Below are 24,486 nucleotides of genomic sequence, written 5' to 3' on the forward strand. Positions count from 1 at the left end.
GTTGGATCTTGATCTATGGTCCAAGACTGGATTGTGTGTCATATTGAAGTTTTCCCCTATCTGCCTCCACAAAAGCTTGCAATTTCTTTAAAAGAAGGGCAAAAAAGACCATTGTTTCACACTGATGCTGCAGTCAGTAAAATGTGTCTTTGGCGCAGCATCGTAACAGGAAAGCCATTATAGGCAAAATTTTGGTGTTCTTGGGAAGCTGTCGCCAGCTTGTTTTTCACTGTAAAAAGCTATGACAATGTCCCTTGTTTTGGAGAACACGGAGTTTCATTAGGAGGTCCCTGCTGTGGGTCAGAATTTTGGACATCTGGTTTGTCAAGTGGGCCCCAGTTTCAAAAGTCTTCTCAATTCCTTGATTTTTGTTCAGTTCTGTCAGCTATACAGTAGTGGTTTGAAGGGGTTGCAATGTTGTCTTCCAGTTGTCCTCCTTCTGCTTCTTGAATTGCCCCCCTGTTTCATTGCTAAAAATGGCTAGGAGGGCCTTTGCTGTTTCCTTCCCTACCAGTGGGGTCCCCATTGCCATTTTTGGAGCTGCAGAGACATGCCTGTTAACTGGGTGCACTCCAAGGTCCTTCAGGGAATAATACAAGGTGATATTGTGTTCCTTAGCCCTGTAGTCCCCCGTAATATCCCCTCTCATCCCTGGTGTGGTGGATTTTTTTTACAAAAAATGAAGCCCATTTTTAGTGGGATTGGTTGCAGGGCTCAGAATCAAGCACCTGCCGTTATTGCAGGTTAGTTCTTATGTTCCTGACATACTATGGAAGCACTTAATATACTATGGAAAATCTGATGTAGCAATTGAACCATTAGCATCAGTAACTTACTATATGCACTCAGCATAATTACAGTCAGTGCAGATCAGCTGCAATATAGGTTTTATGGCACTTAGGGGGGTGGTTTAAAGCAGTGATAGCCATGCCTGAGCAATTATTGAACTGGGGAAAGAAAGAGAATAATTGAACCAGGAAACTCTCTTCAACATGAAAGTAAGTAATAAGAATTACACCTCAAAACACTGTAACAGCCAAAAGTGAGGTACCCTAAGCAATTAATATATGGTGGCTTTAAAGATATAATTCTTCATGTCTCTTAACATTTACTCTATTCCATTGTCTAGCTTGTAGATTTTATGTAGCTGGTGGATGGCTGCCAGTGTGCACTTATGAGCAATAAGTAAATACCAGATGAATTATTCAATAAAATATTACAGAAAGAAATGCAATCCTAAAAATACCCTAGTAAGGAGTTTGATACAGTATCTATCTCAGAAACTCAATTTGAATAATATGTGTAATTGGATCAAAATAAAAACTGACCTATACTAATAGGTGCTAGCTATTTTTTATTACCCATACCCTTTGACATTGATTGACAACTCAGTCTACAGCTGAATAATAAAGGCAGAACCCTCCCATTTGGAGTACAATTGTTCCCCCCAGCCTAAAGATTCAGCAACCCTTTCTTTCTATCCAAAACTCATTACAAACAAATCCACATCCACTCTCACTCCCTTTGATTTTATGTTGTATTTTTAAAAACATTTTTATTTACTACTGCTATAAACCAATCAGCATTCTTATCAAACCAAAACACAATTCACAAAGGAAGTGTTTTATTCCAAAATACCTGACAGAGACTTTTTGCAATAAGGAAATGGGCAGGAAAATGCATGGAAAGTGTGGGATAATGCTTGTGTTGATGAAGGGTTGTTTAATCTCCCTGAAGACCAATCAGGTGCATGCTCAAGAAACAGGTCATCTCAAAGTGCCCTTACAATGGAAGACTCTGTGTGTGTGTGCATGTGCAGGTGTGCATGGAGCAGGCACCCCCAAACTGCGGCCCTCCAGATGTTTTGGCCTACAACTCCCATGATCCCTAGCTAACAGGACCAGTGGTCAGGGATGATGGGAATTGTAGTCCAAAACATCTAGAGTGCTGAAGTCTGGGGATGCCTGGCATGGAGCATCAAGCATCGCTGCTGGTTCCTGAGATGGAGAGAGGTCAATTGTGGGATGCTCAGTGCACTGCAGGCACAGTCGTAGAGCTAATCCAACACTCCTGCTGCTGTGCTTGTACCATGCTGAGCTCCCTGAACATTGCAACCTCTCCAGCTTGGGAACCAGCAGCAACACCTGGCATTGGGAAGGACAGATAACTGCTACTTGTGTACACCCATGCCTCCCCCTGGTAAATAGGTTTTCCAGAGTTTTGTATTGTTGCTAGCACCTGTCCATGCAGGAAATGGAGGCCCATTTTATACTGCCATTTTCACTTTGTGCAGGATACCTGGGAAGATCAGATGCATTGAGGAGCCATGGTTTCCTTCTACTTGTATGATCCTGCACAAGTCTCCGCTCGTATGCTCTGCCTCCACCCCCACCCCAGAAGAAGGAGATGAGCTTTACAGTTGACATTCTGCAGTGATTTGTTTCCCTGAATCTAGGAGTTCCACTAAAACATAGTTACCTGCAGCAGCCACCTAATGGCTTCTATAAAGACATATTGCAGTCCCACCCCCCTTACTGTTTTACTTGATATTTCTTATTGATGAATACTCTGCCACCAATGAACATATTTCTTTAAAAAAAGAGAGATGAGCTTTTGCTTTTGACCTAACCACAGTTCCCCATTACATCTGAACATGTGGTTTCTTTAAATGGTGGTTTGTTGAAATAGGCCAGGATCAAACCACAGTTTAAAGCAAAGTGGGGAATCTTTTTTTTCCTGTCAGGGGCTGTAATTCCTTCAGCAATAACATACCAGGGGTTGTATGGCAGTGGTGAGCAGGACTGGAACCCCAAAACAGCACGGCATTCCCCCTTTCTTCTTTTCTTTTCTGCCACCCATTTTCTTTGCTCTCTGCCACCCACTTCCCCCACTTTTCCCTCCTTGCTACCTATACAAAATTTGGCTGAGGGCTGCAGAAGGAAAACCTCCCCACCTCTTCCTCCTTATGACCACACAAGGGGGAGCGCAACCTTGAGGCTTATGCAGGTTCAGGAACTTAGCAGGAATCCATAGTTTCCTGCTATGTCTCAACAGACCCTAGGTCAACCCTTCCTAAGCACTCAGAGTACTTTTCACTTTACACTGGTTCTCCCAGCTCCAAGTAACAGGACTGACACAACTTTTAGTTTTTCTAGCTATCCACTGGAAAACGAGGGACAATGCTGTCCCAGAATCTTCTGTGACATGTAGAGGACTCTGGGACATCAATGTAAATACCAGAAGGTAACAACCACTCCTTCAATTCATCATTCCAACTCTTTTGTTTCCCTTGCTAGTTAAGGGGGGGGGGGCAATGTATGGGCCCTTTGCCCAAAGGCTTCCACAATCATGCCCTAGGTGGGTAATCACCTCTTTTCTGTAAGTTTTGAAAGGCATTTGCCTATCTAGAAAGATCTGGCAGATGTGTTCCCCAGGAGCATGAATTTGCAAAGGCATCTAGACACGTGGTGTGCATTGTCTTTCAGACATGTGGTTGTCCTTTAAGCATGAACTGAGAACGCAGAAAATCATCTTTTGCTCCAATGTGTGACACACAGATTCAAGTGCTTCCTTTTTATGAAACCCTGGTCTGAGCCCTTGTGATTTTAAATGTTTTAAATGCAAGAACAAATATAAGTTGTTTCCTTTCAATGAAGTTGCACACAGCATGCCCTGTGATGGATTTTGTGGGGAGGAAAGTCAATAATCTAATCTATATGAACCTGGCAGTAATTACGAGTCACTGGAACATGTAAACAAAATCTGAGAATAGCAGCAGACGTTGCTAGTGAGCCACAGAAAATGTAAAGCATATTGTTATGAGTTTGGGTGAGTGGTGAGGAAGTAAGCTGTATGCCAGGACCCTTCTAACTACTAGATCCAACAAGTGTTAAAATATAAGGCAGGCTAGCTTTCTCTGCTGGTGAGCCATTAAGGGGAACAAGGAAAGGGGCTCCCTCAACCTGCGGATAGTTAAAAGGACAAAACCAGAGTTGAGACGTGAAAGTTTGCAGTGATGTGAGCTAGAGGCTAAGTAGCAAACTAGGAGCGAAGGGAAACAGAGGGACATTGGATTTCTGTTTGAATCCAAGGCTGCTCCTATTGGGGAAAGCAAGGGGTGTTAATGCTATGAACCCCTCCATTGCAGGCTCAGGATATATATATGTGTAAATAAACCACATATCCTAAAGACACCACAGCCAAAGGAAATATGAACCGTGGGTAAGCACCCAGAATCCCTGAAATCTCACACCGCTTGGAGATTGGGGTGGCATGCAACAATATATAATTAAGCCTATGCTCATGCTACAGGATTCCAAGCCCCACTGAACCAACCCTCTGGGGCTTCTAAGTGTCTATATACCCTGTTTCTCATATTTTAAGACATACCCATAAAATAAGCCATAGCAGGATTTTTAAGCATTCAAGGAATATAAGCCATACCCCGAAAATAAGACATAGTGATAGGCACAGCAGCAATGCTGGCCACGGCAGGAGGAGGAGGAAAAAAATAAGACATCCCTTGAAAATAAGCCATAGTGTGTGTTTTTGAGGAAAAAATAAATATAAGACATGTCTTATAATATGAGAAACACGGTATTACTTTTTAATTCAGGTGTATTCAGCTGGATTCTATGGGACTTCTTTATATGTGTATATTTATTTACATAGTACTTTTTGTCTGTATAATTCTAAGCACCATATCATGGGTTCCCTGGTGGTCTCCCATCTGGGCACATCAGCAGACCTGCCAAGTGTCCCTATTTTCAAGAGACAGCCCCAGATTTACAGAAGCCATTGTGGCACGTCCCTCTGCTGGCTCACTGGTCACCAGAGTACTAAAAGGCCTGGTGAGCTCCTATGGTTGGATCATTTCATCTGCCTGAGAGAAAGGAGATGGAAATGTAAGTACGACTTCTCTCAGCATTGGAATTCTGTGATGATAGTGAGTTTTGATGTGTGAATGCCGTTTAGGGACAGGAGAGTACTAACTGTGAGCCTCATTTCTCACATTTTTCTCTTTCTTTCCTGGGCTTTCAAGGCTGGGAAAGTGTTTTCCCAGTTGGGAAGGAGAAATAAGATTTCGCCTCTCCCTGAGACCTCCCCCTCCACACTCCTCTTTCAGAGGACATAAAAGGTAAAACCATTCAGCATATAGGTGTTGCTTCCGTAGTAATATTAGTCCCTAAGGTTTCTTAAGAAAGGTCTCTCTGTAACTGTCTGAGGCCTATTTCGAGGTTCTGAAAAATAAAAATATTCCATATTGCTCTTTGTGTCTCTGTAAGCTCTGCATACATCCTGCCAGAAGAGGATGGCGGAAGAGGGTGGCCCAAGAAAATATGATGGTAATGTCTATTTCTAGGGATATGTTCAGTGTATATAAGAATGTCCCTAAAACAATTATAATTGCTAACCTTCTCTTCTTTTCCATTCAGATAATATAAGAGTAGAAGACCTGAAGGGAGAGCAGGGGCCCTGAAGTTGTCCATCATCTGTGAGCAGCAGGACAGCAGACTGAGAAGACAGACAGGTCACCTAGTCGAAGTCATCCCAGCTAGGATGAGAGGCATCCCTGCTATCTCTTCCAATAAAAAAATCAGAACAAAAAAATAGCCAGGGCCAAAGAATGGCAGTAGGGATGGTAATTTAGGTAAACCGATTTCCTCTCATGTGCTCCTTCGTAGTAAAATTTCAGGGTGAGGACTCGGAGCCATGGAAGTTCTTGGAACTTGTGGAAGGGCTGTACCTCAGGGGTAGGTGGCCTGATTTACATAAAGAAAGCGGACTGATGGAGAAAGGATGGGGCAGTTACCCCTTCTCAAGTGGGCTCCTTTCCAACCAACAAAGAAACACAGCTCTCCACCTTTCCACTGCCAGCCCCCGACAGGCTAGTAAGACTTTTTGCAGGCTAGTAACTCTCGTAGGTTATTCTGTGCTGTGTTCGTATTTGGTTCGATTGTCATTTGTGTTGGTGACTCACTTTCCCCATTGCAGGTTGCAATGTAGGCTTGAGACCATCTTTCAGCAGATCTGCCTTCATGCTGTCCTTTCCCATCACTAGCCTCCTTCTGTTGCTTGGTTCCTCGAACACTGGAGGCTGTGAGCGCAACCATGAACCACAGAACCTGAACATGGAGTTTGCCCTCGGTCTCCACCAACGCTGGGCAGAGCTCAACCACGGAATGAACCTTTCCATTTCCCCAGTGAGCGTGTCTCTTTCTTTGTGGCTCAAGGAAGCACATTGGCCCAGCAGCAGCATGCTCTGATACAGCACTCATGGCAAGGCCACCCCCTGAGAAACAGCTTTTCGGTCATGAACTTCACCTTACAGCTCAGACTGTCAAGGCAGTGGATGGTATGTGCTAGGTCAATACTGACCATTGCCTCTCTTCAGCCACACATGAACAGTTCTTCCTCTGAGACAGCCACCCTCCTGGGGCACCAGGTCCACCAGTCATGGTAGGCTCCAGAGAGCAGGAACGAGGAAAGATGCACGGGCACCACCACGGGGGACCAAGGGGCGGAGAGCATGGGACTTCTGATTAAGCCAATTTAAGGCTGATTTTAAAGTGTGTATGCATGTTCCAGACTTAAAACTGATTCATCAGAACTGCTGCCTTCTCATAATACACCAGAATCGGTCACGCAGAGGGAGCTTTAGGGCTGGGCATCTCTTAAGGAATTCTCTGCACCCTCATCCAAACTACAGTACGCAGGGGTGACTGGAATACATACAACCAATATACTGTATGTTTATGGTATAGAGAGTCCCCAAGGAAGAGAGCTGTGAGACTCTAGCACAGAGACTCTAGCACAGAGACTGGAGTCCACAGCAATGCTTCCCTCTCCAGTTTTGGCTGGCATGTAAGAGATATTTCTATACCAGGCATCCCCAAACTGCAGCCCTCCAGATGTTTTGGCCTACAACTTCCATGATCCCTAGCTAACAGGACCCAGTGGTCAGGGATAATGGGAATTGTAGCCCAAAACATCTGGAGGTCTGAAGTTTGGGCATGCCTGGTCTATACTGACTCGCTGCTGGTGTGTGAGAGACTATGGCTATTCCCTTTCCCTCTTGGCAATGTGCTTTCTCCTTTTGGCTAACAGTGTCACTGTTAGGCTGATGATATCCTATCCCACACTATTTTCACTTTCACTTCTTTCTCTCCTTCTGCTCATACTAATATTTCCCAATGTTTTATAGCTATACCTGGCTGGATATTGGATCATTGTAGTTCAAACTGAAGATGCAGAAGGCAGAATTTACTGGGATTTCCCCAAACCTTCACTTTTGCCTTCTCTCAGCTTGCATCATCTCCCTTGAGTCTTCTCAGCAAATTTCAAGAGTTTGCCATACATTTAAAGCACATTATGGATGGCCTTCCCCAGAGAGTTATGGGAACTGTAGTGCTACAATTCACAGCACCTTAAAAAACTACAGATTCCATGACTCATTGGGGAAAGCCATGTGCTTTAAATGTATGGTGTAGATTTACATGGGCCACGTTCAACCCCTGGCAAATTGAGGTAGTGCTGGGAAAAAGACCCATGTCTAAAACCTTGGAGAGGCATTGCCGGTCAGTGCAATATGGATAGAACTATAATCAACAATTCCTACATTCCTATTGAAGCTTTAAAGACTGTCAGTTTTCTTTCTATAATATTTCCCAAATTCTAATGACACTAACCCTTTTTCAAAACCTTGTCTTCTCTCATCTTTATTATTGTGATGTTTTCTTAGCCCTCCTGCAATTTTTTCTTTGCTATAAATCAGTGGACTTACATGTACGGTATGTACAGCATGCACAGAATTCGAGAGCCCTGCATCTAAAAGCCCCCCAAAGTTATTAGTATGTACTGGTAACTGAGAGGATACCTTTGAAACATGACCATTGCTGAATTCAGGTATCAATTACTGCATTGTTTCTGCTCTTCATTTCTCCTGCTCCCCAATTAAAGTCAGTGGAGGGAGATTAATTAGGACAGGTTCACCAACCCAGTGCACAAGAAGGCTCCAGACTTTGAGGTAAGTTGCCTGCCTATCTAGAAAGAAAGCTAGGAAGCATAACCTAAGCAATTTCTGTTAAATGAGCCAGGCTGTCTGCTTCTGCCTGTCAGTGTGTTTAGCCAATGCATTAAGTCAGCAATGTGATTGATAAGTGACTTGTTTGGACACCAGGCTACAGGAATCCCTGGGATCCTAACAAGGCCGGATTTATAATGGCACAATTGAAGTACCGTAATTGCACCTAGGCCCATGCCAACAGGGACCCACGACTCTTGAGCTTTCATTTTTAAAAAGTCAGTCTCTAGCTTCTAGAAAGAAGTTATGTGTCATGGACTGCCCAAGGCACTGATGGGTGGTTTGCAGAGGACCCTGGGGAGGGCTCCAGTGGGCTGGGGAGCTGACTGTCTGATCCAGGGGGAGCCTGATGCTGAGGATCCTGGGAAGGGTACGGGGGGGGGAAGAGATTTTCCTTCACCTGCACCTCCCTATACACAGCTGCCAGGGTCCATCTCTGGGCACTGTCAAGGTGCCCATCATGCCACCCACTCTGTCAATTGTCAGACATTGGGTCTAGTGATGATCCACCTGCCCCCATCCACTTTGCAGGAGGCAATGACATCGACCCCTTCACGTAGGTCCTGAAGGCATGAACAGAGGTGTGAACAGATGGAGCAGGTCTAGTCACCCAGGCAGAACATTAGCAAGTACTAAAGAACAGAACAGCAGGATTTACCAGGATTGCATGATGGGGCATCAACAGTAGAACCATGTCCAGATCAAGGGAATTAATAGTCCCAACTGTATTCTGCCTTGGTCAGACCCCACCTAGAGTACTGTGTCCAGTTCTGAGCACCACAATTTAATAAGGATATTGATAAGCTGGGATGTGTGCAGAGGAGGATGACCAAGATGATCAAGGGTCTAGAAACAAAGCCTTGTGAGGAACAATTGAAGGAGCTGGGTATGTTTAGGCTGGAAAAGAGGAGATTGAGAGGAAATAGGATAGCCATCTTCAAACAGCTAAATGTCTGTCACGTGGAGGATGGAGCAAGCTTGTTTTTTCCTGCTCTGAAGGGTAGGATCCAAACCAATGGCTTCAAGTTACGAAAATGAAGATTCTGAGTAAATATCAGGAAGAACTTTCTGACAGCAAGAGTTGGTTGACAGTGGAACAGACTCCCTTGTGAGATTGTGGAGGTTTTAAAGCAGAGGCTTCATTGGAGGTTTTAAAGCAGAGGCTGGATTGCCATCTCTCCTGGAAGTTTTAGCTGAGATTTCTGCACTCTGGGGGTTAGGACTATGACCCTTGGGGTCCCTTCCGAAACTACAATTCTGGGTTTCTATGTTGTTTTTGGATCAATATCGTATTTGCTTGAGTGGCCATATCTCCTGCAGTGCTGTTGGGTAACTGCACCTTTGCAAAGACGTGTGTGTTGCCTGCTATGCCTTTGAACAGTGTTTTTGCATGTGTATCACACATCTGAGCACTAAAGCTTTTTTTTGGGAAAACATCATCTGAGTCCATGTTCTCCCATGACTGGGAGCCAGGACATTATGAAGCATAATGCAAGGGCAACTATCTAAGCCAGGCGTCCCCAACCTGATGCAAGCAGAGTTTCTGCAGCACAGACCAATGAAGAGTTTGCCTGGGCAGGTGTAGTGGCACAAAGTTGGACAGGAGAAGGAGGATAGATGCCACCTCTTTAGGTTTTTCAAGGATGTTGGGAGAAGTTCCGAGGCCATTCCACCTCCTCTGTTTTTGACTCAGAAACTCCAGTGGGTGCAGAATGAAATGGCAAGACTCCTTACGGGGGCTTTGCCGTGGGATCACATTCACCCAGTGCTATACCAGTTGCACTGGTTCCCAGTGGAGTACAGGATCAGGTTTAAGGTGCTGGTTTTAACCTTCAAAGCCCTATACAGCCTAGGACCCTCTGGTATGCCCCACGGAGGACCTTATGGTCTGCAAACAACACTCTGAAGATCCCGGGCCCCAGGGAAATTAGACTGGCCTCAACCAGAGCCAGGGCCTTTTCAGCCGTGGCCCTGGCCTGGTGAAATGCTCTCCCACAAGAGACTAGGGCCCTCTGGGATTTGACATCTTTCTGCAGGGCCTGCAAGATGGAGTTGTTCCACCAGGCCTTTGGCCAGGGGTCAGTCCGACCTATTTTCCTTTGTATAAGAACAAGCATGAAGGAGGCCTCTCAGCCTGTTCACAGGTCCTTATATGATCAGTGAAAACCGTTAGTCCTGGTAAGTATTAACCACTCTCAAACCTAACCTGATAACTGCCTTTTGTTCAGATTTTAATTTGTCTGAATTAATCTTAAATTGTATTATAATTAACTGGTGCCTGTTTTTATGTATACTGTGTTATTTGTATGATGTTAGCCACTCTGAGCCTGGCTTCGGCTTGGGAGGGCGGGGTACACATAAAATTATTATTATTATTATTATTATTATTATTATTATTATTTTGCTGTTCATTGAACACCCCCCCAATCAATTGAGTATTTTTATTATTTTATTATCACTGACCACGATTCTTCCTTTTCTCAGCACATTTGCAAAAATTAAAATCAAAATCAAAGAAAGGAAGAACAGTTCTTATTAATGAAGTTGCTCTGAAGTGACATATGATTAATCAGCAAAGGCTGTTACCAAAAGCAAGAATGGAAAGTTGACTAGGCAGTTCCAATGCAGGCTCAACCTCACAAGGTCCCCTGTTGGAAGCGAGGAAAAGCCCCAGAATGGAAAAAAGTGCTAACTCTGTTGCCTTCCCCTTTTGTAAGATTTGCACAGCCCATGGAAGAAATATTTGAAAACAGGAAGGGGGAGCTAAGAAGTGCCATGCCTGTTTGCCTTCCCTTTGCTTTTCTGCCCATGGAAAGGCATATTGAAAAGGATCGGGAAAGAGAAGCTTTCTTGTAATTTATATGCTGACCAAGCACTGGATACCGTTTCCAATCAGTTCAACAGCACTTCTCTCACACACCAGGTCCTGGGCCCCACTTGGGGTTTCTGGCAAGGACTACCTCTAAGGCACAGAAATGTTGTCTCTCTTCTCATTAATAATAAAAAATATTTACAAAGTTTTTAAACACTCAGGGCTATTTCCTCCTCAGAAAAGTTGGAAAGCTTAGGTATTTAAGTTGGCAACTGGTTTAAGTTTGTGTTTTTAATTCAACACAAGGAGCCTCAAAGTAGACTCCAATCTCTCTTCAGGTGGTAATTCAACATATGTTTACCTTGAAAGAAGAGCTTGCTAACTAGGGACTAGGCTGTGTTGTTGTTTTCTAACTGTAGCAGTAAAAGGAGTTCTTCTGCAGTAGCAATTGGACAAGGTTTGAGCCTTCCCCAGTGTAAAATGTTTGGCTGGTGACAAAGCACAGATGTAACCCAGGTACAGGGCTCACCCAACAGAAACTGGAAGGTACTTGGTTTGTTTAATGATGCTCAAAGGTGGGAGTCCTACAACAGGGAAGGGAACTGACATTTTTTTCTCCAACAACACCCATCTCTCCCTGACAATTGGAAAGACACTCAGTCACTTATGCTCTATTGATTGGGACAATGAGGCAAGATGTGGCGTGCCTGTGCATTTACCTCTTGGCTGAATGAAGAGAGACCGGTATCTGTTTTGTGCCTCCTCCAATAAACCATGCAGCAGTGTGGCACAATGGCTGGGGAGCTGAACTTGGATCAAGGAGGTCTTGGTGCAAATCCCAGCTCAGCCACAAATGACATCTGGCGGCCTACCTCACTCTCCCCAGAAAACCTTGCCTCTGTCTGAAACCGAATGCTTCTACATTCTGTGTCTTTTCTCCTTCAACACCAGCATCTTACCAACCTGAATCATATTCTGCTGCATACGAAAAGCAAGTCTATAGGCCACAAACCAGCACTGGGCTCAACAGACAAAACAAAACAGCCTTAGCTCTTCTGAAAGCAACAGGCTTAATTTTGTATTGGTTATTTGAGGCCAGAGTAGATGGTTCAGACCATCTGATTGTGCTAATGGTAGCTCCACAGTACAGCTGTTTGCCATTTCACTTGAGCCAAGCAGTAGCTACCAAAGCAGTCCCTGCAAGCAAGCAGTTTGTTTGCAGTGGTGTACCTGGAGTTGGCTGGGGGGGGGGTCACAAAAAACGCATCTCTCTAAGCTAGCTTGGGGTGGCTAGGAGCCCACCCATGCACAATTAGATGTGTTCAGGGGTGCAGTGCCAAAGGTGTCAAAAGGCTCTCTTTTTTTAGTTTCTGGTGGTGGGGAGGGACACAAATAAAGAGTGGGGATGCCGCTTCAGCTCCTTGCCAAGGGTGCAAGGGAGCCTAGGTGCATCTCTGCTTGTTTGCCCGGGCCTTTTTGCCTCTGCCAAACTTCAGGAGGAAGAAGTTACAGAGCACTCACACCTGAATCCTGAACCTACTCATGTGGGAATAGCACGTGGCAGGCAGTGCTCCAGGATAGGCTTCCTACTGAGGTTGCTCCTCGCCCAGCGCTAAGTGGAGTTTCTTTACTCCAGAGTAAACGAGAGCAGCGGGGGACAGACACCCACCCACCCACCCACAACCGGGGCAGAGGGGGGGGGGGCAAAAGTCTGTGGCAAGCCATCGCTCCCTTCCTCTCCCAGCGCACCCGTGGCGGGCTGCTTGCTTTCGCGAGGGGGGACTCCAGCTCTCTCCCCAAGTGTGCCTAAAGACAAGGTGGGAGAGCGGGGCTCCCGATTACCGTCGATTGATCGAGCGGCGGCGGGTGAGGAGAGATCGTTCTCCCAAGGCGGGCGCGCAGGCGGAGGAACCACTTCACGGGGGTGTTGGCGTGGTGGCCGGCGGTCCGGAAGAGGGGGGCGTGGCAGCCCGGCGCCGGACCCCCTATACTGCCCCTGTCCCGGGGGAGGAGGCTGGCGGCGGCGGCGGCAGCAGCAGCAGCAGCAGCGTCACGTGGCCCCCACTCCCTGACTCTCCCCCTCCCATCCCCTCCATCTCGCACCCCCTCCCATCCCTTTGTTGTAGCCGGAGCAGTAGCAGCGGCAGCATCGTCCGCGACGGCAGCAGCGAGCAGGCGCCGCCACCGAAGCGCACAAAGGGGCTCCGGGAAGAGGCAGGCGGTGTCCAGGGCGCCGGGGAAAAGGCGGAGGGTAGAGCAGCAGCCGCGGTTCCGAAGAGCCCAGAGGCGGCCCGGGATGCGGAGGGCTGGTTGGCAGCAGCAAGGCCGGCGGGTCCGCGCTCCTCCGGGCGCCGCCCGCTGATCCCCAGCTGGGCCCTGCGGCGGCAGCGGGCCCCCTCCCCGGCCTTTCGCCAGCCCTCGCCATGGCGGCCCCCGCCCGGCCCCGAGCCTCGCCCGGCTGCTGCAGCGGCGCCGCCATCCTGGCGCTCGCGGTGGCCCTGTGCGCTCTGGCCCCGGCGCGGACGTCCAACCCGCTCTCGCCGGCCGCGCCGGCCGCGGATTGCGCCGCCGGCAAAGGGAAGGCGGGCAGCAACTGCTCAGGTAAGCGCCCAGGACGACGACGCCCCCGCCGGCGGGCAGGGCAGGGCAAGGCTGGGCTAGTGGGCGGCGGGCGGAGAGGGGCCGCGGCGCTCAGCATCCTTGCTCCCTCGCCGCCCCGCGAGCGCTTCCTCTCGCCACATGGGTTCCTTCACAATACCCGCCGTCTCTCCCCCCCCCGTGCGCGCCTCGTGTACCTTCCCCTCCCTTGCTCTCCAAGCTCCATCGCCAGCTCCATCTTTGCCTCTGCCTCCCTGTCAGTCGCTCATTTTAAAAACCTTCGTGCACATGTTTCTTTCTCTTTTCCCTCTCCACCCCCCCCCCCCACTCAGTCCAAAGTTGCGCGCGTGCTTGGTCAGAATGAATTTGGTGGGACTTGTTTCTAAATAAACGAGCATAGGATCGAAGGCATCGTGGCAAGGAGCGTGCGCCTCTGATTCCGCGAGCGAGCGAGCGCGCGCACACACCGTCGCTTTGCTTCCTTCGCGCTTGTTTTATTTTAGTGAGTTTGTGCTTCTCTCATGCCCAGTTCTGAGGAAATGGGTCAGGTTAACCTTAGTAGCGTCCAGTGAGGCAGGCAAGTCTGAGAGACTTCTGGAAGGCGAACCAGCCAGTTTTATGGGTGAGCAGGGACTTTTTTCTTTTTAAAGGTTCCAGGTTATCTTTCGTTTCAGAGCCTTGAGCTACTCTGGACAGTGCTTTTAAATAACGGAATGCCTTAGGCTGCAGACCCCAGGAGCAAGTCTCATTAAATTCAGTATGCCTTACATGGAATAGAGATATGTGTAGGATTGCTCTGTTAATCTACAAGAGGCTTTATGAAATCAGAGAAGTGTAATGTAGTTCTCACCTGCTGGTAAGCATGTTTACTCAGAATAAATTCATTTGAGTTTAATGGGACTTGAATTAGGACAATTTCCTAACTTGGAAGATGTGAATTCCAGGCAGGGAAGGGAGTGAGCACGGGGGGGGGGGAATCTCAAGCTCCAGTACCAGTTATTTCAGAAATTGAATGCTGTCTGGTTCTAAATGTGATATGAAAAACACTGGCTGTATAACCGCATGCACATACAAGCATGCTTTCTTTTCTCCTCTTGCACAGATTTTCCATCCTTGTGCATATCTGATATATATTATCACATGTGCATTTCCTTCCTTGTGCAGACACACATGTAGGACTGCTGTGCATACATCCATACAATGCATCTGATCTTTTCAGTGCACGGTTGAGGAGGTCATGAAAATAGGGAGGCATCCAGCAAATCCGGGAGTGAGAGCACTGACCTTGTGTGGGCAGTGAGGAGTCAACAGTTCATGTATCCGGAACTGGTGGCGATAGGGGGTGCCAGTTCATTTCATGCTTCTGGGAACAAAGACCTTGCAGCCCCTGGTCTCAGAAGGTGTTTTTATTTCGGTTGTCGCACAAGGAGGGAAATATTTTTTTCTTGAAAGTAGGAGCAAAGTCCCAGCCCCAGCCCCAAAATCAGGAGGTGGAATTGTCTCTCTTGTTTCTGTCTCCTTAGTTCAGGCCCATCACCCCAGCTAATGAATGCAACCCATACCTTTCTCTCCTCCCCCCCATGCCCCCTTTTGCCACATCTCTTGCTTAAGAGAATGGTGTGAGAAGCAAAGAATGCAGAGGTGCTGAGGTATCTGTAACCTATTTAGGTAGTCACCTTGCTTTTTATCTGCTTCTTAGTGTTCCTAAATACAATACAAATCCTAAAATCAAATCTGTTGCCTGTGCTGTGAAGCTGGTCACCAAGAAAAAAAGGATTGTTGCTGTGAATGCATTAGAATCAAAGAAAATATTACATTTTTAAGACAATATTAGAGCCATCTTACTTGGCTGCTTTATCCTGTCTTTCCATATGTTGTGTAAATGTCACAATACTCTTTTTTTAAAATGTAAAAAAAAATTCCCCCCGAATAATAGAAATCTAAACAGGAACACTTAGAAAATACATAAGCTTATAACTGGGATTGTGTTTCTAAATAATATTTTTCTTAAGGATATTTCTGTTTAGTTCCTCCTCCAGACTAGGTATTTTACCTTCCTCAAAGCATTCAAGCTGTTTCTTCTCCCTTTCTCATCTGAAAAGCATGGATGATTGCTCTGAAATGATTGCCAGTGGAAATTACGTGCAACTGCTAGTGCCAGATTGATGAGAGATTCATGAGAGGTACTTGGTGTCTTCCAAACCCATTGTCTTCCCTGTGAGATGAAGGCAGTTTGCCACTTTGTAAGCAGCCTCTGAGCACCTCATGCAATGTGGCCCTTTTTGTACCATAAGCACAGACCTCTTTCCAGTGGGGCTTACTCCCTAGCAAGTGTGCTGGGGACTGCAGTCTTAAGTTAGGTCTGTGCTGGGAGTTTCCTTCATTTATATTTAAAAATCATTTTATAGTACTGTCAATTTAGAGTACCTTCACTCTGTTAGATTCTGCCAATATTGATGAGCAAATTTCTCAAAGAGGCGCATGACGCAAAAGCCACAATGTAAATTTCATCTTTGTTCATTCTCTCTGTTCGCTTGTTGGGTTCTTCATGCTCCAGTACCAGGCATGTTGGTGGTGTTGGTGAGTAAATTACTGCTCTTCCATCCTTGACTCCTGCCCCATTTGCATCCCCTGAGATGACTGATTGAGTTTTATGCAAAGAAAGATTAGTACAGTAGGTTAATGTGCTACTGGCAAATGCCACCTTACTTGACAGGTACATATTACCACGTGGGGAACTCTGTAAGATTCACTTTAGAAAGCAAGCAAACAAATCTAGTTTCCAGAATAAAGTGTAGAACATTAAAGCGATGTCTTTGTATCACAAAATAATAGTGTTCTAAAAACAAAGAGGTGAAATGACACCATACGAAACATGCAGAGTGATGAGAACCAGTCGACCATTGCACAAAAATATAAAATGAAAGCTAGGAGTGTTTGCTTTTTTCAGGTGAAGTTTTTCTTGGACAAGCCAGAGTCTTCAGCCTGCACAATTCCACAGACTCTTCCTTAGATTGAAAGTTACTTCGTTTGACTACAGCTCAGATTTCCAAGCCTAATTAATTCATCTGGATTGTGCCACTGTGGGATGCTCTTTTCAAGTTTTAAGTGCTGACCTTTTTTTTTGCGGCCTCTACTTCCCCAAACTGATAAACTAGTCTTGTGGGAACCATGTTTCTCATCTTTCCACTTTGCTTCTTCAATGTGTTCCTGCCATGTCACAGTGATGCCATTTGGCTGCCAACTGCCATTCAGGTTGTCCCTGTGCACTCATTATTACTCGTTTTGTATGGGTCTCCCTTCCCTGTACCAGTAATAACCAAATGACAGAAGCACATAACCTCACCAGGATTACTGTACATAGGTATAACCCACATTGACATTCTTTTCCCGTAAAAGCCAGCCGATATTGGCACAAGAAGTTCTAATGAGTTCTCTGAGATCCTGTGTAGTTCTTTCATTCAGACAGCGTTTGGTTTGCTGTGAGATCGAATCCTACCACAATAGTTACATATTAACTGGATCTTTAACAGAAAGAAAATAAGGTAGAAGCTAGCTGTGGAAGCTTCATCCCTTTCCTCTGTCCACTGGGCTTTGGGTTGAATGGGATAGAGGGGTGTTCATATAGTGGCATAGATCCTAAAATCATTTTAAGGGAAGTTCATGGAAATAAGATTTCCCATCTATTCCTCCCTGACCCCGTACCCCATCCTACGTTGTTCAGGAGGACACCCCACCCCCCACAGAGGCATGCAGGTTGCTGCAGTGGGAAGAAGGGGACAGGATACTTAAAGTCAGATTATCTAAGGACACGAGACCATATATTCATTCTGAGATAGTTGTTCAGCTCTGCGAGCATCCAGGTGGAGATGCTGTGTGTCAGAACGTGGACCTGACTGCTTTGTTTAGGACAGAGGTGGGAAACCTGTGACATACCAGATGTTTAACTCCCACCATCCTCAGCTTAGCATGGCCAATGTTCAGGGATGATGGCAACCGCAGATCACAGGTGCCAGTAGGACCACACTTTCCCATCCCAATATAGGAAGCCTTGTTTTGTGCATTGCTGGTGCATCTGGTGGCTGAAGTTGGTTTTGCATTCAGCCCCACTCTTCAGCTCAGAGCCATGAGAGTCCCTTCTCCACTGAAACCACCTTTTCTTTTAATAACCCTGCTCTTCTTGTCTTTCAGCAGAAGTCAGCCCCTCAGAAATTTAGCAGGTGTCGTTTTCCCCTGCCACTTATTTCCACAAGGAAGAGATTCCCCTATACAGAATTCCACCAGGTCAAGTGCATGGGGGCCCAACTAGTAAACAAAAAGGGGCAGGGAGACAGACATAGAAACCCAGCATGGTGATATCCTTCATGTGTCTTGAAAAGGAGAGGAAAGTTCTCATTTTCCTAAAGAAATGAGTGATTTGGTGTGGTAGGCAAGCTCCTAGCTCCCAAGGCATCTGGTGGGGAGCAGAGAGCAGTACAGTGCACAGAATTTGCATTCACCTGCACTCATATTTACTTAAGCAAACAAACTTGGCATTTTCTGTAAGTATCATTCAGAAGGACATGGCACCTGTGCTGCTGCTATTTATTTCTTGTGTTAACTGGCACAGGCCCTACCCTCGGGCTTCCCAACTACAGTACGTATAGAAAAGCAAGACACAAGGGAAAGAGAAGGAAAAGGTAGAAAAAGAAGGGAGATCTGAACAGAAGAGGAGAGGAATTAATGGTCCTTAACATCCAGTAGGGGTCAGGCCTGTGTCCTTGCTAGGTATGAATTCAGCATCCCTGCTTCAGCATCCCTAGCTGCCTTTCATTCTTTGGCCAGTAACTGAGACCACAGTGCAACTTTCTCCTCTAGGGCAGCTGATAATTGAAGCAGAGTTCTTTCTAGCGGAGCAGGGGGCAGATTGGAAAGCAAAATCCCTGCATCTGTTTCTTGCCCTGCCAATGGCTTGAGCCAGGCACATTTCCTCCCTTGCTGTGATATTCTTCCTCAGAAGGGAGAGAGCACAACCTTCCTGGGCCTGGTGTGGCCTTTCCCTTGTTTCAAAACTGTCCTGCTTTTAAAGAACTGGTGTTCCTAAAGCAGCTAAAAAGGTGTAACAGCTTCAAGTTGCTTTCTGGCTCAACCTGTGCTTTTCAGGCAGAAGGCCCTCTTTTTCCATGCTGGATTGGAGTGGGGGGGGAAGAAGTGTCCCCCGACTGTTTTGAGCACACATGAGAGATGTCTTTCTGTCACTAATTCTGTGAAGCAGCTGGTCTCCAAGGAACAATTGAACAGCAAAACTGCAGAAAAGCTGCAAAATGTAGCCTTGGCAGCAGAATTTAGTTTCCTAAGTATCTCAGCTATTATATGTTCTGTATTATGTATGCCAACCTCTTCAAGAATCTCAGGTGCCAAAGGAGGGACTAAGTTTTTTCCTGTGCTACTTTTCTTACAAAAGAGGCACCAGAACTCACATGGAACGCCTCCCTTGTGCTCTTATAATGGCAATGGCACCCACCTGAGAGGTGCCAGAACTGAGTTCTGGTGGATTCTGGCTGGAAAAAAGCCCTGGTTTTTCCCATCTTCAAGGAGAGTCAGTGTTCTGCATGGCTTATTACCCCTCCTTTTGCCTACTGGAAGAAGACTAAATTATGCAAAGTAGGAGTAATCATGGGCATTTAAAAATTACTTTATACAAGTTGCAGAACGGAGGGTTAGCTATGATAGGCTTAGGACCCTTGTACCTACGGGACCGCCTCTCCTGGTATGCCCCGTGGAGGACCTTAAGGTCCACAAATAACAACATTCTGGAGATCCTGAGCCATAATGTGGTTAGATTGGCCTCAACTAGGGCCAGGGCCTTTTCAGTACTGGCCCTGACTTGGTGGAACACGTTCTCACAGGAGACCATGGTCCTGTGGGATTTGACATCTTTCCGCAGGGCCTGCAAGACGGAGCTGTTCTGCTTGGCCTTTGGGCTGGACTCAGTCTGACCCCTATGTTTTTCCTCCCTATGGTTTTGATTTGGGCTATTTTAAAATGAGGCTGCATTTTTAAATTTTTAAACTTAAATTGTATCTTAACCTGTATTTTAATTGTGTTTTTCCCCCTTTTATGTCTTGTTGTAATTTTACTGTGTCAGCCGCCCTGAGCCTGGTTTTGACTGGGGAGGGTGGGGTATGAATAAAAATTGATCACCACCGCCATCATTATTATTATAGTCTCTTGTAACAAAAATGACCAAGAGTCTTGTGGCACCTTAAAATGTAACCAATTTATTGTATTTATATGCGTTTGTGGACTACTGTGATCCATGGAAATGTATCCTTAGTAAGTGGGTTAGTTATTTTTTTAGGTGCCACAGATAACTAGAGTTACCTTGGGGTAGATGTTTTAAAAAACCCAAATGCTCAGCTCCAGTACCCCCCCCCCCCCCGCGGCTGACCAGGTGGACTGAGGTGTAAAAACCTCTGCTGGATGCAGTCAGATTATGAGTCCATCTAACCCGGTACTGTCTGCTCTGACTGACAGGCACTAACTCTGTGGCAAGGGACTCAGGTGGCGCTGTGGATTAAACCACAGAGTCTAGGACTTGCTGATCAAAAAGGTCGGCGGTTCGAATCCCTGCAACAGGGTGAGCTCCCGTTGCTTGGTCCCAGCTCCTGCTCACCTAGCAGTTCAAAAGCACATCAAAGTGCAAGTAGATAAATAGGGACCGCTCCGGCGGGAAGGTAAATGGTGTTTCCGTGCGCTGCTCTGGTTCGCCAGAAGCAGCTTTGTCATGCTGGCCACATGACCCGGAAGCTGTTTGCGGACAAACGCCGGCTCCCTCGGCCTATAGAGCGAGATGAGCGCCACAATTCCAGAGTCAGACACGACTGGACCTGATGGTCAGGGGCCATTTTACCTTTACCTTTAACTTTGTGGCAGAAGCCTTTCCCAGCCTCATTAATTGTGAATCATTTGCTGACTGAACCTGGGGTTTTCTGAATGCAAAGCCTGTGCCCTTTCAGCTATGACCCCTTACCCAGATTTTCTTGAAAGCCTTTCTTCTTCATGATTTTTCTTATAATTGATTTTGTATGCTGTTATTACATAGTTCATCCAGTGGTTTCCCATCCAAAGGGCTGAATAAGTCCACACCTGCTTATCTTCAGCAACATCAGTTGCCCTTGAACCCCTTACAAATCCCCCTCCTCAATGGAAGCTGCTGTTTGTAGGAAAGGGGGTTCTCTGCCTACCCAATGAACAGTTCAAGGAGCATGTTTATATGATGTGTTTTTTTGGGGGGGGGGGAAATGAAGCCGTTCATTTCACTAAACATTTGTCTTGGACTTGACAAATGTTCCAAGATGGAAAGAATCATAAAAACCCATTACAACACTTCAGACATCTCTCCCCCACCCCCTGCAAATGCATGGAAACAGAAGCAAAAAAGAGGAGACATTCTGCAATGGTGTATTAGTAATGGCGTATGGGAAATAAAAGTAATGAAATAGGTCTCATAATAATGAAATAGTAGAGAAGATGGGAAGTAGGGGAATCATGAGCTTTGCTGACAGATGATGCCAGTAATGCAAAGGCAACATTGATCATCTTAATGGACAAGTACGGTAGCCCCAGCTTACTGTCATTGAATGGGCTTCTGTTAGCCTGCACCTGCTTTTTCTTGATCATAGACATGCTGGAAAGCATTTATAGTTCAAATAAAATTGCAAAACTATTTCTGGGGTTCACATTTCAGCTGAAAGAGATGTTCTGCTACAAACAGAGGCTGTGGAACCACGGTCTCTGCCGAACAATTGCAAAATAGCAGGGAAAGCGTGACATTTGCTGGGTAGCACTGACAGGAGAGGGGTGTTTAACTCTTCCATTCCTCACTGCTTTTCTCTGCAACCCTTTTCCTCCCCCAGCTACATTGCTGTATGATGCAAGAAATGCATGCCAAGGAACAGCAGCCGGAGGGGATTGTTAAGTGCCCCTCATGCAGTTTGCCTACTTCTCCATGCAAATTTTCCTCCTTCCCCCTCCTGTTTAGCAGCAAGTGGTATTCCTTAGCCTTTCAAAAGACCTCAGAAAAACATGGTAGGCATAAAATGGGAACTTGCAGGCTTATAAGAACAACAGGGAGAAAAGGCATGACAGCTTATTTAAAGAGGACAGCTAATCTAAAATAATACAAAGAGTACTTTCAGATATATCTTACTCATCGATTAGTAATTTGATCTACAGTGACAACTTTACTCTGTGTCTATTTAGATACTGTATTTCTTTCCTGATCTCATACCTCCTTGACTGCCATAGTGGGATTCAATGTATATTAAAATTAGTTTGTGCCTCTGTAGTCAGAGCAGCTATGTGTATGGGGTGTTAGGAGAGGGGCAGTACCTCTGGTAGGGGACATGTCGTGCTTCTTCTGGGGTAGTTTGTCCACCTTTGGTCCCCCACCCTGCACTCGCTTTCACCTGTGGCTCCTAGAAGCCGTCAGCATGTAACAGAAGCCACACCTCGGGAACGGTAAGCTAAACCAGGTGAGGGTAGCCGATGGCTCTCAAACACTTGGTGAGTTAGGGACTTCTCCTGCATGCAAAGACAGGCTCTGGCAGATTGAGACCAATAGTGGGTCCAGCGATCAAGAAGGCAGTTTCTGCATGAGCTGTAGAGGGAAGTGGGGACAGATAAGGCTCATCAACCTGGGAAGGTAGCCCATCTAAGAGGAGGAAAACTTTGATCCGAAGCCTCTGCTGCCTTGCGGCTATACTCATTTGTGAAAAGGGCTTCAGGAGTAAAACCCGAGGAAAAATCTGCACCTGCTGACTTGCAGGACATCTTTGGAAGAAGAAAATGCTAAGGAGTAAACCCTACACAAATCTGGAGTGGAGTCCCTAAGGCAGTTGGATGGCATCTTGTATGCCACCTTTCAGCAACTCCTGCCAGCAAGTTGGTGCCAAATGCATTGCTCTCCTTTGGATTGCATCAGTGAGGCGGGGGTGGGGGGTGGGTTGCCATCTGGGCAGCCCAGGACCTCCATACACCCTGCCCAGGCTTGTGCCCCAGAGAGGTCACTTTGGTGCTACTAACGCAGGAAAAACAATGTGAGAGGCAGCAGTTACAAGCTACTGGTTTCTGCAGCCACAGCAGTTGCTGTGATTCTTCAGCACTTTGACTTCACCCCAGGAGGTGCACTCAGTTGTCCCTCAAGACAGATGGATGCCAACAAAAAAAAGTCAGAGCAACTGAGAACACATTGTGAAGCCATCAAACTATTGAGTGGTTTTGGAGAGTAGATATGTCTGAGCAAAATTTTACAGCTGGAGTCTAGGACTGAATGGAAATCCACAATAGACCAGGTCTGGAAAGCTTTCTTCTGGGCTGTCTTCTCATGCAGAGTACAGAACAAGCTCAGTGCTTTTTATTCTGCACTCGAGTTTGCCGAGCAAGCATGTTATCACATGTTATCCAAGCAGGTGATCACAAGTTGTAATTAAGTGCAGGGTTTAGGGAAACATCATAATCAACAATCAAGCAGCTTCATTTGCAAGGAGTCTTCCCTTCAGCTTGGAAACCTCGTCATGCATTAGTATCGGTTGGATTATGTGTGGGAATTATTAATTGGTTGTTATTCTGAAGTGTGTTCATAATTCTGATATGCAGTCTAGACTGAAACAACCAAACAGACTAGCAAAACAGGATCAAAATTACGGAGGGTGCATGAGAGTGGCAGTGCAGAAATTGCAGGCTTCTTAGGAAGAGGGCATTACCTCTACATACAGTGACACACTGCTGCTGCTAACCAGCACCATATTGGAGCCTTTTCAGTGGAAACTTGGCTACCATTTTTCAGGAATACTAGGTGGGTTTTTGCACTATTATAATACCACCGCCTAATGCAGCGGTGCCTCATTTTCTCCCATCCCATAGGAGTGAATGGAAGCATTCTCTTAAATGGGAGAACTTCTTGTTGCTGGAGATGCCAGTGTCTGGGGAGAAGATAATGTTTTACCTTCTTTTTACCCTAGTATGTTCCAGATTGTAACCTATTGACTTTGACCCACAGAACTGAGTTAGAGGCACTTGGAAGTAAGCCAGCTCCTGTCTGCATAGCCAGACCTCTTCCTCTACGTGTTCCATTTCGTGTTGTCATGTTAAAGTGTTTTGGAAATAAGAACTAGACCATATATCTATAACATGATGCCATCCATTTTGAACCCAATGCTAAATATGTTTTCAGTGGGACCTGCTTCTGAAATTTCTAGTAAATTTGCTGTAGCCTTGCAGGTTTCAACAGACCAAATAATACTTTAGATATCAGTTTTGTATGAGCTTGTCCAAACTGAGCATTAAGTAAATTCAGCTTCCGTCATTCTTTATTGGCAGAAATGTAAAAAATAATAATATATTAAGTGTTTTTCGTTCATCCGTCTTAGAATAAGGTTCTCTTGGTCTTACTTTTATCAGACTGTTTGTGTGAACAGGCTTACCATTTGGCAACTGAAATATTTTTACAGATTCGGAGCTCTGGTTACATGAGAAACTCCTTAATGAGTTAACAGAAGAAAAAATGGGATTGTAAAACGATACAAAACAATAAAAATAAAATAAAAGCATGTTACGCCTCTAGCATACTTGTTAGGAAACCCAGGGTGTATTCAGTTAGTGTCTTCAAACAGGAATATGTACTCCAGCAGTAAATTCAGTGGCTAAGCTGATTCCAAGTTGGGTAGCTGTATTTCATCTGTTGCAGCAGAAAAAACAAAGGATACTATTGCACCTTAAAGACCAACAAATTTATTGTGGCATAAGCTTTCATAAGACTACAACCATCAGAAGCATGAAGTGTTATTCTCAGCTTGGGAGATCTGCACAGGGGCAACAAAGAGGAAAATAAAAACAGTGAGAGATAGATGGCTAGGAAATGCTAAAAGTCCATATTGTCTCTGATATTTTCATGCCAAGGTCCGAAGTATACAATATGAGAATGGCAACCCATTCAAAAGAGCAACAATTG

At 45.8% G+C, this 24,486-nt stretch overlaps 1 protein-coding gene across 1 annotated transcript in view; it reads left to right on the forward strand.

Annotated features, from left to right (window-relative positions):
* Positions 1–13,037: 13,037 nt before the first annotated feature.
* TMEFF1 (transmembrane protein with EGF like and two follistatin like domains 1) overlaps positions 13,038–24,486 on the forward strand; it is an 80,445-nt gene continuing 68,996 nt past the window's right edge. Inside the window, exon 1 of the mRNA XM_035126088.2 lies at positions 13,038–13,496. Within this exon, the coding sequence (XP_034981979.1) occupies positions 13,319–13,496 (178 nt within the window). The 5' untranslated portion in view covers positions 13,038–13,318. The remainder of the gene's footprint in view (positions 13,497–24,486) is intronic.

Source organism: Zootoca vivipara, chromosome 8 (genome assembly GCF_963506605.1).
Source record: "Zootoca vivipara chromosome 8, rZooViv1.1, whole genome shotgun sequence".
Lineage (NCBI taxonomy): Eukaryota > Metazoa > Chordata > Lepidosauria > Squamata > Lacertidae > Zootoca > Zootoca vivipara.